Genomic DNA, 13,764 nt, shown 5'->3' on the forward strand with positions numbered 1-13,764 from the left:
AAACAGAAAATTTTAATATTTTTATTGATTTTGTTATAGGTTTTACTTTTTGCGATGGCACTAAATTGTCGAAAAAAATAGAAAATTTATTTTTTTTAATACTTTTTGCGACGGTAGTACACTGTCGCAAAAAATAGAAATTTTTATATTTTTAATACTTTTTGCGACGGCTCCACACCGTCACAAAAACAGTGTTCTTGCCGTTGCAAAAAAAAGACTATTAAAGACGGCATTTTTTGCCGTCTCAAATAACATTTTTAGCGACAGTAAAATAGTGTCGTCGCAAAAAGTCAAGAAATTTCAAACATTATTAGCGACTGCAAAGTGCCGTCGCAAAAGGCAAAAATGCCGTCGCAAAACATTAGCAACGGCATTGTGCCGTCACAAAAACTCTTTTGCAACGTCCCTAGTTGTGACCCCCCTCTCACCGTCGCAAAAAGTCATTTGCCGTCGCAAAAATTAGGAGTATTAGCGACGACATTTTACCGTCACAAAAAGCTGAAATTTTAGTAGTGTTTTTTTAAGAAAATGGAATGATATTGTAGTTTAATATTTTGATTGATATAGGAATTTAATAATTATTTTCATGATATTTATAGATTCATGCCTATAAGTGTTTGTAGAGTCACTTTCATGAAATTATCAAGTTACATAATTTATTATGGCATCTATAAGTAATCAACATATAACAAAAATTGATCGAAACTTTTATTTAATGTACATATTTTCTGCATCATTGAGTTGCTACGATAATGTTTAGGTATCATTTGATTTTTTCCTGTAATTTGACTAAAATGTGTGCATAAGGTACATTGTTTTTCTTAAACTTTATAACAGATAGGACAATTTCTACTTCAACTCATCTAACTTTGCTTGAAAAGCATGTGCAATAGATTTTTTGTAATTTTTGTTTTACCATTTTCTTATTTTTCTTCTTACTCACCATTATAACTGTAATAAAGATATTTTGATGAATAAGAGTTTGAGGGGATATCATATTGTTATGAATTTCAAAATTCATTTTTCCTCAGTAATGTGATTTTTTCTAACAGGGAAAAAAAGTGCAATTATTGTCGTGATGGATTTGCAAAATCTTCGTTTGTTATTGAAAGGGTTTGTTCTTGACACTTGTTTGCATGACATGTACGTGTATATATATATATATATATTGAACATAAGTTGATAGGAGAACAATACACAAGTTCGCAGATTTTTCCTAACAAATATAACTATATTACTAAAGTAATACATTTTAGAAAGTTAAAATTCAATGACAGTCACATGTATATTTAGATTTATATATTTTTATATATATTTATATATGTAAACATTGACATATATAAGATATCACAAAAGTAATATGTGAAATCTTTTGTAATAATATAATACAGATAATAATGAGAAGTTAATTATTCATAATTAAATAGTTGGTTATAATGTAGATATTTAGTATTACATTTTTGTGTGTATGCACAATTTTTTAATTAGATTATTAAATTTACATAAAAAGTGAAAGAAATTTGTGAATAATTTGTGTAAAATTAGAGATTAGTAAAGAAATATTAAAAAAAAGAGGAGTTCATAGTGTGTAGTTTGGTTTGTTTTTTTAAACTTTTGTTTTGATTTTTGATTTTCATTTTTTTCTATCTTTGATACTTTATTATTTTCTTTTTATATTCACTTAATTTAATAATTTTTTATTTTTTTAATTTTACTTTTAGAGTTAGATTAAATACAGTCAGAAAATAAGTTGTTGTGTATTCTTTTTGGGGAAAAAAATTAATAATAATAATAATAATAATAATAATAATCAGTACATGTTTGAATTTATAAAAAAAAAAATAACAATATTTGACTTTTTAATTCTATTTAGATTATTAGGTATTAGATTTTCATGTAAAAGTATAATTTAAATATAAAATATGAAGAAATTTCAGTATCTTTAATCACCAAAACTGAGAAAATATGAAAAATTAAAAACTAAAAAACAAATTAAAAAAATAAACCTATGAAAGTGGTTCTTATTTAGAATTTTGACACCATACATTCATTATTAAAATACTATGTAAAATATTATAATTCATAAAATATAATTTAAACAAAAAGAAAGTGTATGAAAATAACCTGCGAATTTTTGAGATGCAACACAAATCTTTGTTTTAAAAATGCATACACTTTTCTCTGTTTAGATACGAACGAATGTATACAATTTTAAGATCTAACCAAAATTATTCACAGTGATTTAATCCATGATGGATAATTAATAATATTATGCAGATCAGTATAGAAGCAGACACAGTAAATAAAAAAGTAAATATTTTTTATTTTTCAATCATCATCAATGTAAAAAATAAAGAGATGATTTTTTTTTTTGGATAAGAAACGAGACGATTTGATTATTTTTATATAAGACTTTTAGAAATAGATATATCGTTTTTTAGTGTTCAACTTAAAAATAAAGAGATAGTTGATTTATATAGAACTTTTCATGACTTTTAAAAAATATAGTAGATTTGAAAGAATAAAAATAGAATTTTAAAAAATAAAAAACATTCCAGACTCTTCACACTTTTATTTTTTGGGCAAATTACATATACCCCTCGAGGTTTGGCTAAATTACAAATACCCCCTTGAGATTTGAGAAATTACAAATTCCCCCCCTGAATGCTATTTTTGCATAACAAATTAGGGGGTAATTTGTTATGAAATTTAAACCTCAGGGGGCAAATTGTTATGAAAATACAAACCTCAGGGGGCGGGATGTAATTTCCGAAACCTCAAGGGAGTATCTGTAATTTAGCCAAACCTCAAGGGAGGTATATGTAATTTGCCCTTATTTTTATTTTATATATATATATATATATATATTAGTAGTAGATGGATAGAAATATCACCATTGAGCCACCAACAATCACAAAGTAAACAAATAATTTTATCTAAACCACCAACAATATTGTAGGCACAATTTTTTTGGTATAAATTTGTATATTAAATGGTTTTTTTTTTTTTTCTTCCCTCTCTCTATGTGATAACTAGGTATTAAGGCCAATTTGTACATACCTTAGCTAATATGGTGTTCTGAAATTAAATATCGGACAAATTTTCAATAACCTCTTAAAATTATTCAAAATTTTAAATTTTATTCTCAAATATTTTCCGTTCAGCCAACCTCATATAAAATATTACTTTGTCAACATGACAATTTTCAATGGTGTGATGATAACATAACATGTTATGGACAAATTGGTGTATACAACATTATTCAACGACAATTTTATTGTACAAAAATAAGAACATATTTACTAAAAAAAACGTTAACATTGGTATGTATGTAAAAAAACATATTAAAATATGTAAAACAGGTGTTAAAATTTTAATCTTTTATAATTTTAACAAACTTTTAAATAGGGGTATAAATGGTTCGGTATAGTCAGTGTTGAGAGTATATTTAGTACTGAATCGATCATTGACCATATGCTACGATTCGGTTTTGTCGGTTTGATGTTGAAGAAAAATTTAGATGAAGTTTTAAAAGGTTTTATGGTAGATTATAGAATTTTACATTAAAAATAAATGAAGAAAATATATAAAAATTGCTCTATAAATGTTTTTCTTCTTAATTTTTATCACAAAAGTATATTATATTAGTTATTTCTCATATAATATTCAAGAAATTATAATATAAAAATATTTAAATATAATATTCGGTCGGTTCAGTTTGTATCGGTATAAAAAGTTTTAAAACTAAAACAGATCATATGTTATAAAAAATAGCCGAAAATTAATTTTTTTGCCGATTTCGATCGGCTGACTCGATTTTATCGATTTTTATTATATCCCTACTTCCAAAGAACAATCGTTAGCTAGATTTACTATGAAATCATAAGTTAAATTTATGGTGACAACAATTTTATCCCCAGAAAAATTAAAAGAAAAATAATCACATAAAAATGAAGTTATGAAAAAGAAATTGCATTTAATTTAAGCAAAGAAGATACATGCAATCCAAGTATGTACATGAAACATATACAATCTACGCGTCCCACATTTAATACATATATAACCCCCTAATTAAATAAGCTAACATGCGCTTTGTTTGTTGCAAGACAATTCCATCTCTTTTTACTAACTCACTCTTCCCACATTAAAATCATCTTTTTGCTAACTCTTCCCCACATTAAAAATCAATCGCCAAACAAGGTCTTGGTCGCACAATAAAAAAAAAAGACGCTTATTAACAATGTAAAAACAAATTTATTACCAAAAGCGTAAAATTAAAAAAACTGTAAATAAATTAAAAACACAAACGACACACTTGGTGGGTTGTCGAGTGTTTTGGACTTAGAGACCTCTCTCTGGTGCGAAATCGAGGGCTTGTCTTCTCTCTCTTTCTCTCACAGAGAACACACACTTTCTCTCTCTTCGATTCGATTCGCAAATTGTTTGTCTCGATCTGTAAGTTATTCGTTTAATTTTATTTTTTGTATTTGATGTATTGAATTTGTAGCTTAAATTTGCAGATTTTAGGTTGTTTTGTGTAAATTTATAGTTTTGTAATTGGGGGATTGGTGAAATCCCAGATCTTGATTGTTGTATGCTTCGTTTTTTTCTCGATTTGAATTGGGTAAGTTGGATTTAGTGGTTTTGTTGGGACTTCTGTTTTCGATCTCGGGTTTTTTGTTACGCTACGAGCTCGAAATTCGAGGTTTTTGGTGGGTTTGAGGTGAATTGAGTTGGATCGGATAGGGTTAGGGTTCTGTCGATGGCTTCCAATCCTCCATTTCAGGTGGAGGATCAGACAGATGAGGATTTCTTTGATAAATTAGTTGATGATGATGATGAGTACAAGGTCACTCCATCGGTGTCGCATAGTTTTGTAGACGGGAATGATTCCGATGAGGCAAAAGCATTTGCAAATTTGAGTATTGCTGAAGATTTGGGTGGTGAAGGTGGGACTGAAGCTAAGGGGGAAGCAATTCGTGGATATGCTAATGCCGTGTCGGTGGATAAGCACGTTGAAGAGAGCTCACTAGTGTCATCTAATTCATTTGAGTTTGATAGCGTGATTGAATCCAATGGCGTGGTTGTAGGGACAGAGGAGACTCTGGATTCAACAATTAGCAAGATTGAATCCAATGGTGCAGTTATAGGGACAGAGAAGACTTTGGATTCAACAATTAGCAAGGTTAATGGATCTGCAAGTTCGGGTGTTAAGGAGGTGCAATGGAATGCATTTAACACTGATTCGAGGCAGAATGGTAGTAATGGGTTTGGATCGTACATGGATTTTTTCAGTGAATTGGGAGATGGTGTGGTTGATCCAACTGGCAAGGTGGAGGGTGATTTTAGTACCGAATCAAAGATTGGATCTGGTATTGAAGAACTTAAAACTAGTTATGATGATAACAACTACAATTATGGGCAAGACCAAGAGAGTCAAGCTCACGGTGCAGCTGTGGGACAAAATGCAGATGTGCAGGATCTAAATAGTGGTCAATACTGGGAGAATCTTTACCCGGGGTGGAAGTATGATCCGATTACTGAGCAATGGTACCAAGTGGATGGTTATGATGCCACAGGAAATGTACAAGGAAGCTTTGACTCCAATTCTGCCAGTGATTGGGCTGTTTCTGAGGGGAATTCACAGGTTTCTTACTTACAGAAAACTGCTCAGTCTTTTGTGGGTACTGTACCTGAGAGTGGCACCACAGAGAGTGCCACTAACTGGAATCAGTTGTCACACGAGAGTGGTACAACTGAGAGTGTCACTAATTGGAATCTGGTGTCACGAGATAGTGGTAGTGTTGAAAGTGTTTCTAATTGGAATCAGGTTTCACAAGGGAATGGTGAGTATCCAGCACATATGGTTTTTGACCCTCAATACCCTGGTTGGTATTATGATACGATTGCCCAAGAATGGCGGTTGTTGGAGACCTACACCTCATCTGTTCATTCAACAGTTCACGCTCATGATCAGCCAAGTCAAAATGGGTTTGGATCAACTGCTACATTTTCCCATGATAATGATAAAAACACTTATGGTGACTATGAGCAATCGGAGAATTACAAGCCTCAAGGCTTTGATGCCCAAAGCCAAGAATACAATTGGACTGGGTCTTTGAGTAATTACAATCAGCAAGGTTCGAATATGTGGCAACCTGAGACTGTTACAAAGAGTGAGGCTCCAATGGATTTTAGTGGAAACCAGCAATTGGAGAATAATTATGGTTCAAATTTTTCCATGAGCAATCACGTTGGGCAACAAAAGTCTTATGATTCCAGGGGAACAGTTCCATTTTATGAGAAAGCAACTCTGGGTCATAACAACTTTATGCCAACTAGTTCACAAGGTTTTGTTCCTAGTGGAAATTTCGGCCAGCAGGTTAATCACCAAAGCATTCAGAAGAACGAGCAAATGCATGTTTCAAACGATTACTATGGAAATCAGAATTCAGTAAATTTTTCACCACAACAGTTTCAGAGTGGCCATCAATTTTCTTATGCTCCTAGTGCAGGAAGGTCCTCCGCAGGCCGTCCACCGCATGCTTTGGTTACTTTTGGGTTTGGTGGAAAACTCATTGTGATGAAAGATAGTAGTTCTCTCAGTACCTCATCATATGCGAGTCAGGTTAGCTCATGAACTTTTCTTCCTTAATTTATATTGTAAAGTTTTATAGTATGTCATCACTTTGATGAAGAAATCTAAAATTGTTATGTTTGAGTAATGTGAAGGGTCCTCCAGGAGGCTCAATCTCTGTTCTTAACTTGATGGAAGTTGTCACTGAGGAAATTGATGCGTCAAACGTAGGAATGGGCACTTTTGATTATTTCAATGCGCTGTGCAAACAGTCCTTTCCTGGCCCGTTGGTTGGAGGGAATGTTGGTAGTAAAGAGTTGAACAAGTGGATTGATGAAAGGATTGCAACTTGTGAGTTGCCTGACATGGATTACAGAAAAGGCAATGTTTTGAGGTTGCTTCTCTCGTTGCTTAAGATAGCATGTCAGCATTATGGAAAACTCCGGTCTCCTTTTGGTTCTGACACTGCATTAAGGGTAAATTACTTCTTTGTATCCTTGACGTACTTTTTGTTTTATTTAGTTACAATCTGTAGTTGTGTTGTTAATGCTAATTTTTTGTCCAGATGATTTTTATATGACCAAGTTCCTCTTGAAATGACTGAGGTCCTAACTTATTTCTAGCAGAAGGCATATGATATTTCGCGTGTTATATGTGCTTCATTACAACCCTTTAGCCAACTCATAGCCTTAGTTTTTTTTGGTGTCAATCTTTTCAGAGTTGCATATCTTATTACTACTGTAGTGTTATTATTTGATTTGATCCAACGGCAAGAATGGAAGGCCGATAGCTACACCTCTTGTTTACCTAGGAAAGAAAAAGGAAATATATATATCCCACCCAATTGTTTATGTGGAGTTCATAAAATTTTAAATTAACTTGTCTAATAGTTAATGTCAACCTGAATTTTTATGGTATCTTTGGTTTCTTACTTTCTTGTAGCAACTGTATTCATCATCAGCTGTCTACAGATTTAACTAATATGTTATCTTCTTTTGGCTATGGTATTTTTACTAGGAAAGTGATGTTCCAGAATCAGCAGTTGCTAGACTTTTTGCATCTGCCAAGAGGAATGGTGCACAATTCAGTGACTATGGTCCTATTGCCCACTGCATACAGAAATTGCCATCTGAAGAACAGTTGCAGGTACTCCTTGACTCAATCTGCACAGATATTTACTCTATAACCTTCGCTAGTAATGGTTATTGGCATATATTTTAGGCAACTGCTGCTGAGGTACAAAATCATCTGGTTTCTGGTAGAAAGAAAGAGGCTTTACATTATGCATGTGAGGGTCAGTTATGGGGGCCTGCACTAATTCTTGCTGCTCAACTGGGTGATCAGGTTTGTTCGTTGTTTCTATGCCCTTTTTCATGCTTGCCCAGCAGATTTGTTAATGGTTAAATAGTGAAGATTGTCAGATCTTTGAAGCATCTCTCTCTCTCTCTCTCTCTGTGTGTTTGTTTGAATGCAGTTTTATGTTGATACTGTGAAGCAAATGGCACTTCGCCAGCTAGTAGCTGGCACACCTCTGCGGACATTATGCCTGCTAATTGCTGGTCAGCCAGCAGATGTGTTTTCTACTGGCACCACATCTGATAGCAGCATTCCTGGTGCTTCAGTAAATATGTCTCTGCAGCGTGCACAGGTAATACATATTGAAATTCTTGAATTTCTTCATAATGGAAATCAGATTTTATGCTTTGGATAATCTAAAACTTATACAATTTGCTATACCATGGCCCTCATCGACAGTGTTCAACAGTGTTTGAGCTGGGAAAAGATAAAATAAGCTTTAAAAAGAATCTTGCCCTTGGTCCTGATCGCATTAGCATCTGTCCTTGTTATATGTTTTGATTTATTATTGGCTTCGTTTGGGAAGTTGCTATTTTAGTAGACTATTTTAGTAGGCTAAAATTTGTGTTTGGGAAGATGATTGGATTTTTTTGTGGTTGGATGTGATGTTTGTGAGAGAAAAAGTGAAATGATTATGGGTTTGATGTGATATTTTGTCTTATTAGCTATTTTAGCCTATTTTATCTTTTTGTGAATTTTAGCCTAAACTAGGCTATTTTTTTTCTTGCCAAACACCCCCATTATCTTCTGTGAATATACTTGGCTCAGAAGCTCAAACCTATTTTTGGTTTTTTATTGTTAACTGCAGTATGGCGCTAATGGTATGCTAGATGATTGGGAAGAGAATCTGGCAGTAATCACTGCTAATAGAACAAAAGGTGATGAACTCGTGCTCATTCATCTTGGAGATTGCATGTGGAAAGATAGAAGTGAAGTACGTCCATATCACATCTCTTTAAAAATTGACTTCTTCTCATTCTTTGTGTGTGTTTTTTAATCAAGTTATGTGGTTTTATTCATTCATGAATTTTATGATTCAGATTATTGGAGCACATATTTGCTACTTAGTTGCGGAAGCAAACTTTGAGCCATATTCAGACACTGCTAGATTGTGTCTTATTGGAGCAGATCACTGGAAATTACCTCGAACATATGCTAGTCCACATGCTATTCAGGTGCCACTCAACAACGGTTGTCTCCTTAGGTGTTTATCATTTTTCAAAAAAAATAAATAAAAATGAAGAAATCTCCTTTCATGCATGTTTCTCACTTCCCATTTGCCAAGTAGATGTAGTCTTCTAGATTTCTGGTTGTTTGGCCAGCCCTCATTGTTAAAGTGTCTATAAATTATATGATTCTGCATATCTAACTTCATTGAGTTGCTGCTTAACGGAATAGAATTTAGAGACCTAACCACTTCCATCTTGGGTTTTTTTTTTTTTTTTTTTTTTTTGGTATTTTCTTTAAGTATCTGAATCTTTCTCATCTTCAGCCCATAATAGCTAGTTTGTCAGGAATCTGAGTCTGAGTTGACTAAATTTAGATCTTGAGCCTTAGCTGGGCTGATTCTTGCTTGGCTTCTCTCTCTCTCTCAAAACAAGAGTTTATGGTGTATTTGAAGAATTTTCACTGAATCTGGCCTATTGGATGTATGGACAGAGGACAGAGTTATACGAGTATTCTAAGGTGCTTGGGAATCCTCAGTTTATTCTTCTACCATTTCAACCATATAAGGTTATATATGCACACATGCTGGCTGAAGTGGGAAAAGTAACAGAGTCAATGAAGTATGTATACAAAACCTTACTATTTCCAGTGATTCGTTGTCTTTGGCTTTTGGTCTCTTATTATCACAAATTTAATTCAGGTACTGTCAAGCTGTATTAAAATGTCTAAAAACTGGTCGAGCACCCGAAGTGGACACATGGAAACAACTAATATCTTCACTTGAAGAAAGGATAAAAACTCACCAACAGGTATCTCTCTATCCTTTGATTTTGTATCTTATTGATGTAGGCACCTTTGCTGATATGGACATTATAATGCAGGGTGGATACTCCACAAACTTGGATCCAGCAAAATTAGTGGGTAAATTGCTCAATCTTTTCGATAGTACTGCTCATCGTGTTGTTGGGGGCTTGCCTCCACCAGTACCATCAGCATCACACAGTGGTGCACCGGCTAATAATGAACATTATTACCAAACCATGGGGCCTAGAGTATCAACTAGTCAATCAACCATGGCAATGTCATCACTGATGCCTTCAGCATCAATGGAGCGCATAAATGAAAATAGAATGACAATGCATAACAGAAGTGTTTCAGAGCCAGATTTTGGCAGAACTCCGAGACAGGTTGGTGAATTTCTGACCATACGAGAACTCCATCTTCATTACAATTTACTTGATGTGTTTGAGTGTTCTCATGAGCTTGGTGACAAATATGTGAGTTCTTCCCAACTTGATGTAGGATCAGGTAGATTTATCGAAGGAAGCTACCTCTTCAAGCTCACTAGGCAAAACATCAGTCGGGGCATCCCGCTTTGGGCGTTTCAGTTTTGGTTCACAGATCTTACAAAAGACTGTGGGGTTAGTCTTAAAGCCCCGTCAGGACAAGCAGGTAGTTTTTGAGTTAATTCTGTACATTCCCTTCATGAAATTTTGTATTTGAATATTATTAAATATTTTTTCTAGTTGTTTCCCTGTTCACTCTTTCTTTTCATTGCATTGCTACTGAAGGCAAAGTTGGGTGAAGAGAATAAATTTTACTATGATGAAAAGCTCAAGAGATGGGTAGAGGAAGGGTCTGACCCCCCTGCTGAAGAAGCTGCACTGCCACCTCCACCAACTGCTGCGCCATTCCAAAATGGAATGTCAAATTACGACTTGAAAAGTGCATTAAAAAGTGAAGTGTCTTCCAGTAATGGAAGCCCAGATTTTAAAAGCCCTAATCCTTCGGATCATAGTTCAGGAATTCCGCCTATTCCTCCTGCCTCAAACCAATTTTCAGCTCGTGGGCGTACCGGTGTCCGATCAAGGTAACTCTGAAGACATTCTCTTTCTATTTATGTCGATTTGGCATTCAAATGTACATGCTAGTATAGTTCTCTGCAAAAGATATTCATTGGGTAGACTGCAAAGGGACTACCAAGGGCATAGATGTCCATATCCACCACCAGCAGCCAAGAGACGATGGAGCTAGGTACCAGCTAGTTTGGTAGGGAGCGCAGGAGATTGTGCTGTATACATTGGTTCAAGTCTCCCGAGTTCAAATACTTCGGGTGTTGTGAATTAGTGGTATTAGTTGGTCGTAAAATTAAATTATTATCTCACCTACACCTGTGATCTAGTTTTTTAAGCTTTGAAAACCCTCTCAAAGTTGAGGAGAACTAGTAGTTTTTATAAATCAATGTTGACCCTCATGTGATTTCTCTCGCCTATAGATTTCAACAAGGGGTTGGCCTTTTTGGTAGCCAGCTGCCTATTATTATCTTACAATGTTCAGAACTTCAAGATACACGGTAAACATCCCATTCAAAGACATGCATGAATAATTTGATCATGTCATTTATAATAAGATTTGGTAATATTGTCTTTTTGGCCAATTATCAACTATATTCTTAGGGGCCTGTCACAAAACTCTCAAATCAGGCCAGCCATTTTTTTGACTTGGCCCAGGATTTATATGTTAGTTTAGTCTTTTGGCCAATTATCAGCTATATAGTTTTTTGGTTGTTGCAAAGTATATTGTGTAGTTTTTTGGTTGTTGAGAAGTAGATTGTTTCAGAAAGGTTCTTATTGTGCATGTTAGTTTGGCAAAATTGTGAACCCAATGAAATTTTCATCATGTTTAAAGGGTTATTGTTGAGAAGAGAAAAATGCCTAGGATATGTTTCCTCCCATTCTGGGTGGGTAGGATTGATGGCAGAGTGGCCTACACAACTCTATAGGGTTCTCAATCTGTGGCCCTTGAATGTTTTTTAAAAACAAAAATTTGGTTCCTTTTAATTATCAAAGTTATTGACATTTTTGCATGCAATGTTTTGACAGGTATGTTGACACTTTCAACAAAGGGGCTGGGAATCAAACAAACTTATTCCAGTCACCTTCAGTTCCATCCATCAAACCTGCTAGTGGTGGCAATCCAAAATTTTTCGTTCCCACACCAGTATCTTCTAGTGAACAGACATTTGATACAACGACAGATAGTACACAAGAAACTACATCAATTACTGAAAATTTCTCAACTCCCACTGCCAATAACTCATTCCAATCTCCCACACCTCCATCATCAATCATGATGCAAAGGATTCCAAGCATGGGCACCATGTCAAACAAGGAAACAACAATGAATGGTAACGGTTCCCTCTCATCTCATTCACGACGAACTGCTTCATGGGGCAGAAGCTTTAGCGACGACTATACTCCTCCACAGAAGACTTCTGAACTAAGACCTCTAGGGGAGGTTTTGGGTATGCCACCATCGACATTTATGCCTAGTGAACCTTCTTCAGGGCACTCGCAAATGAATAGTGGCAGTTTTGGGGATGATCTTCATGAAGTAGAGCTTTGAGCCAACCAGGATGTAAATATCAAGTTTTGGTGCTTATATTGCTTGGCACAATCTTACCTTCTTGTCTCTCTCAATGCAAAATGGTGGTAGGTGCAGAATTGGAGTGAAGAGATCAAGATATACTTTTTCTTTTTCCCCTAGTTGTATGTTGAAATACAATTTACTTGAAATGTTTACTGTACTGTTTAGGGATAGGTTTTGTTGAAGTTGACACCTTTAAAGAGTTGGTGTTATTACTACAAAGCAACTAAAGCGTGCGACTGCACCAATGTACAGTTCATTTTTTCATTTATTCAGTAAAGGAATGTCCCTTCAAGAAGATAAAGGATATATTTTGTGAGAAAATTAAAAATTAAAAGAAGTGCATCAAGTAGGAAAAGTTAGATGTCTTGTTTTTTTTATATTTATTGTATTTCAGTGCTTCCAAAGCTGAGTTAAAATTAAGCAAGCCACATGAGTGGACAAGTCTTCTATTTCTTTTGCTTTTTTCTTGTTCCCCCCCCCCCCCCCCCCCCCCCCTCCGGGCCAAAAAAAAAAAAAAAAAACAATTAGATGTGCAATTGTTGTGTTGGTTGTAATGATATCTCATCCTTAAAAAAAAACAATTAGATGGGCAATTGTTGTGTTGGTTGTAATGATATCTCATCCTTAAATTCATGTAAATATATCTCAACCTTTTATTGGTCCTTCTATTGGTACAAGGCATGAAATGAGGTTGATACAGGTCAAAAAAATTTAGGCACAGGTAATCAATTATGTTTGGTGCAATTATTGAAGTATTTTATATTCCATGTCAATATATTTTATACAAATTTTGTTTAAAAAGTGAGTTTGGTACAGTTTTTATCAAGTTAAAAGTTAATAATTAGATAGCAAAAATTAAAAAGCCTCCCCCCTAATTGATAATCAGATATTTTTTTGAACTTATTTATCTTTGCATTGCATCGAACATTTGCACAAATTTCAAAATATAATATATATAAGAAAAGAAAAAAAATCAAAAATACCCTAAGAGCAATTGCCCTTATGTAACTATAGTCCTGTTTGGTAGAGTTATGAGAAAGTGATTATAAATTATGTCTTAACAGATTATAGTTTACAATTGTGAACATAAGCTGATTACCTATTTGGTGCAGCTGTGAGATTATGAATTTAAACAGCAGAGATCCCGTTTGGTAAATAAGTTGTGAAATAGCTTTTTGCTGTAAAATTGTCATTTTTGTCTTTATGAACATAAAAATTGTAATTTTCATTTTATT

The 13,764-nt window shown here is 34.1% G+C and overlaps 1 protein-coding gene across 2 annotated transcripts; it reads left to right on the top strand.

The window, feature by feature from the left end:
* The first annotated feature begins 4,087 nt into the window (after positions 1-4,087).
* On the top strand, positions 4,088-12,830 carry LOC114292572 (protein transport protein SEC16B homolog). 2 transcript variants are annotated; one of them, XM_028236557.2, is made up of 13 exons: positions 4,088-6,628; positions 6,733-7,053; positions 7,595-7,723; positions 7,799-7,921; positions 8,052-8,225; positions 8,742-8,867; positions 8,974-9,108; positions 9,593-9,720; positions 9,801-9,909; positions 9,982-10,287; positions 10,403-10,552; positions 10,672-10,970; positions 11,983-12,830. In XM_028236557.2, exons 1-13 carry the CDS (start codon positions 4,763-4,765, stop codon positions 12,503-12,505), a joined length of 4,389 nt encoding a protein of 1,462 aa, XP_028092358.2. In that variant the 5' UTR covers positions 4,088-4,762; the 3' UTR covers positions 12,506-12,830. The 2 variants fall into 2 exon arrangements, with proteins under 2 accessions (XP_028092358.2, XP_028092359.2); XM_028236558.2 differs by having other exon boundaries at positions 4,090-6,628; positions 10,409-10,552.
* The last annotated feature ends 934 nt before the right edge of the window (positions 12,831-13,764 follow it).

Source organism: Camellia sinensis, chromosome 13 (genome assembly GCF_055761805.1).
Source record: "Camellia sinensis isolate YWXY chromosome 13, ASM5576180v1, whole genome shotgun sequence".
Taxonomy (NCBI): domain Eukaryota; kingdom Viridiplantae; phylum Streptophyta; class Magnoliopsida; order Ericales; family Theaceae; genus Camellia; species Camellia sinensis.

Bases quoted from the DNA above. Each gene is read 5' to 3' on its own strand.
- LOC114292572 (XM_028236557.2), top strand. From the start codon at position 4,763: ATGGCTTCCAATCCTCCATTTCAGGTGGAGGATCAGACAGATGAGGAT. The intron at 7,724-7,798 runs GTACTCCTTGAC...CATATATTTTAG, and splicing joins CATCTGAAGAACAGTTGCAG to GCAACTGCTGCTGAGGTACA. The intron at 8,226-8,741 runs GTAATACATATT...TGTTAACTGCAG, and splicing joins TGTCTCTGCAGCGTGCACAG to TATGGCGCTAATGGTATGCT.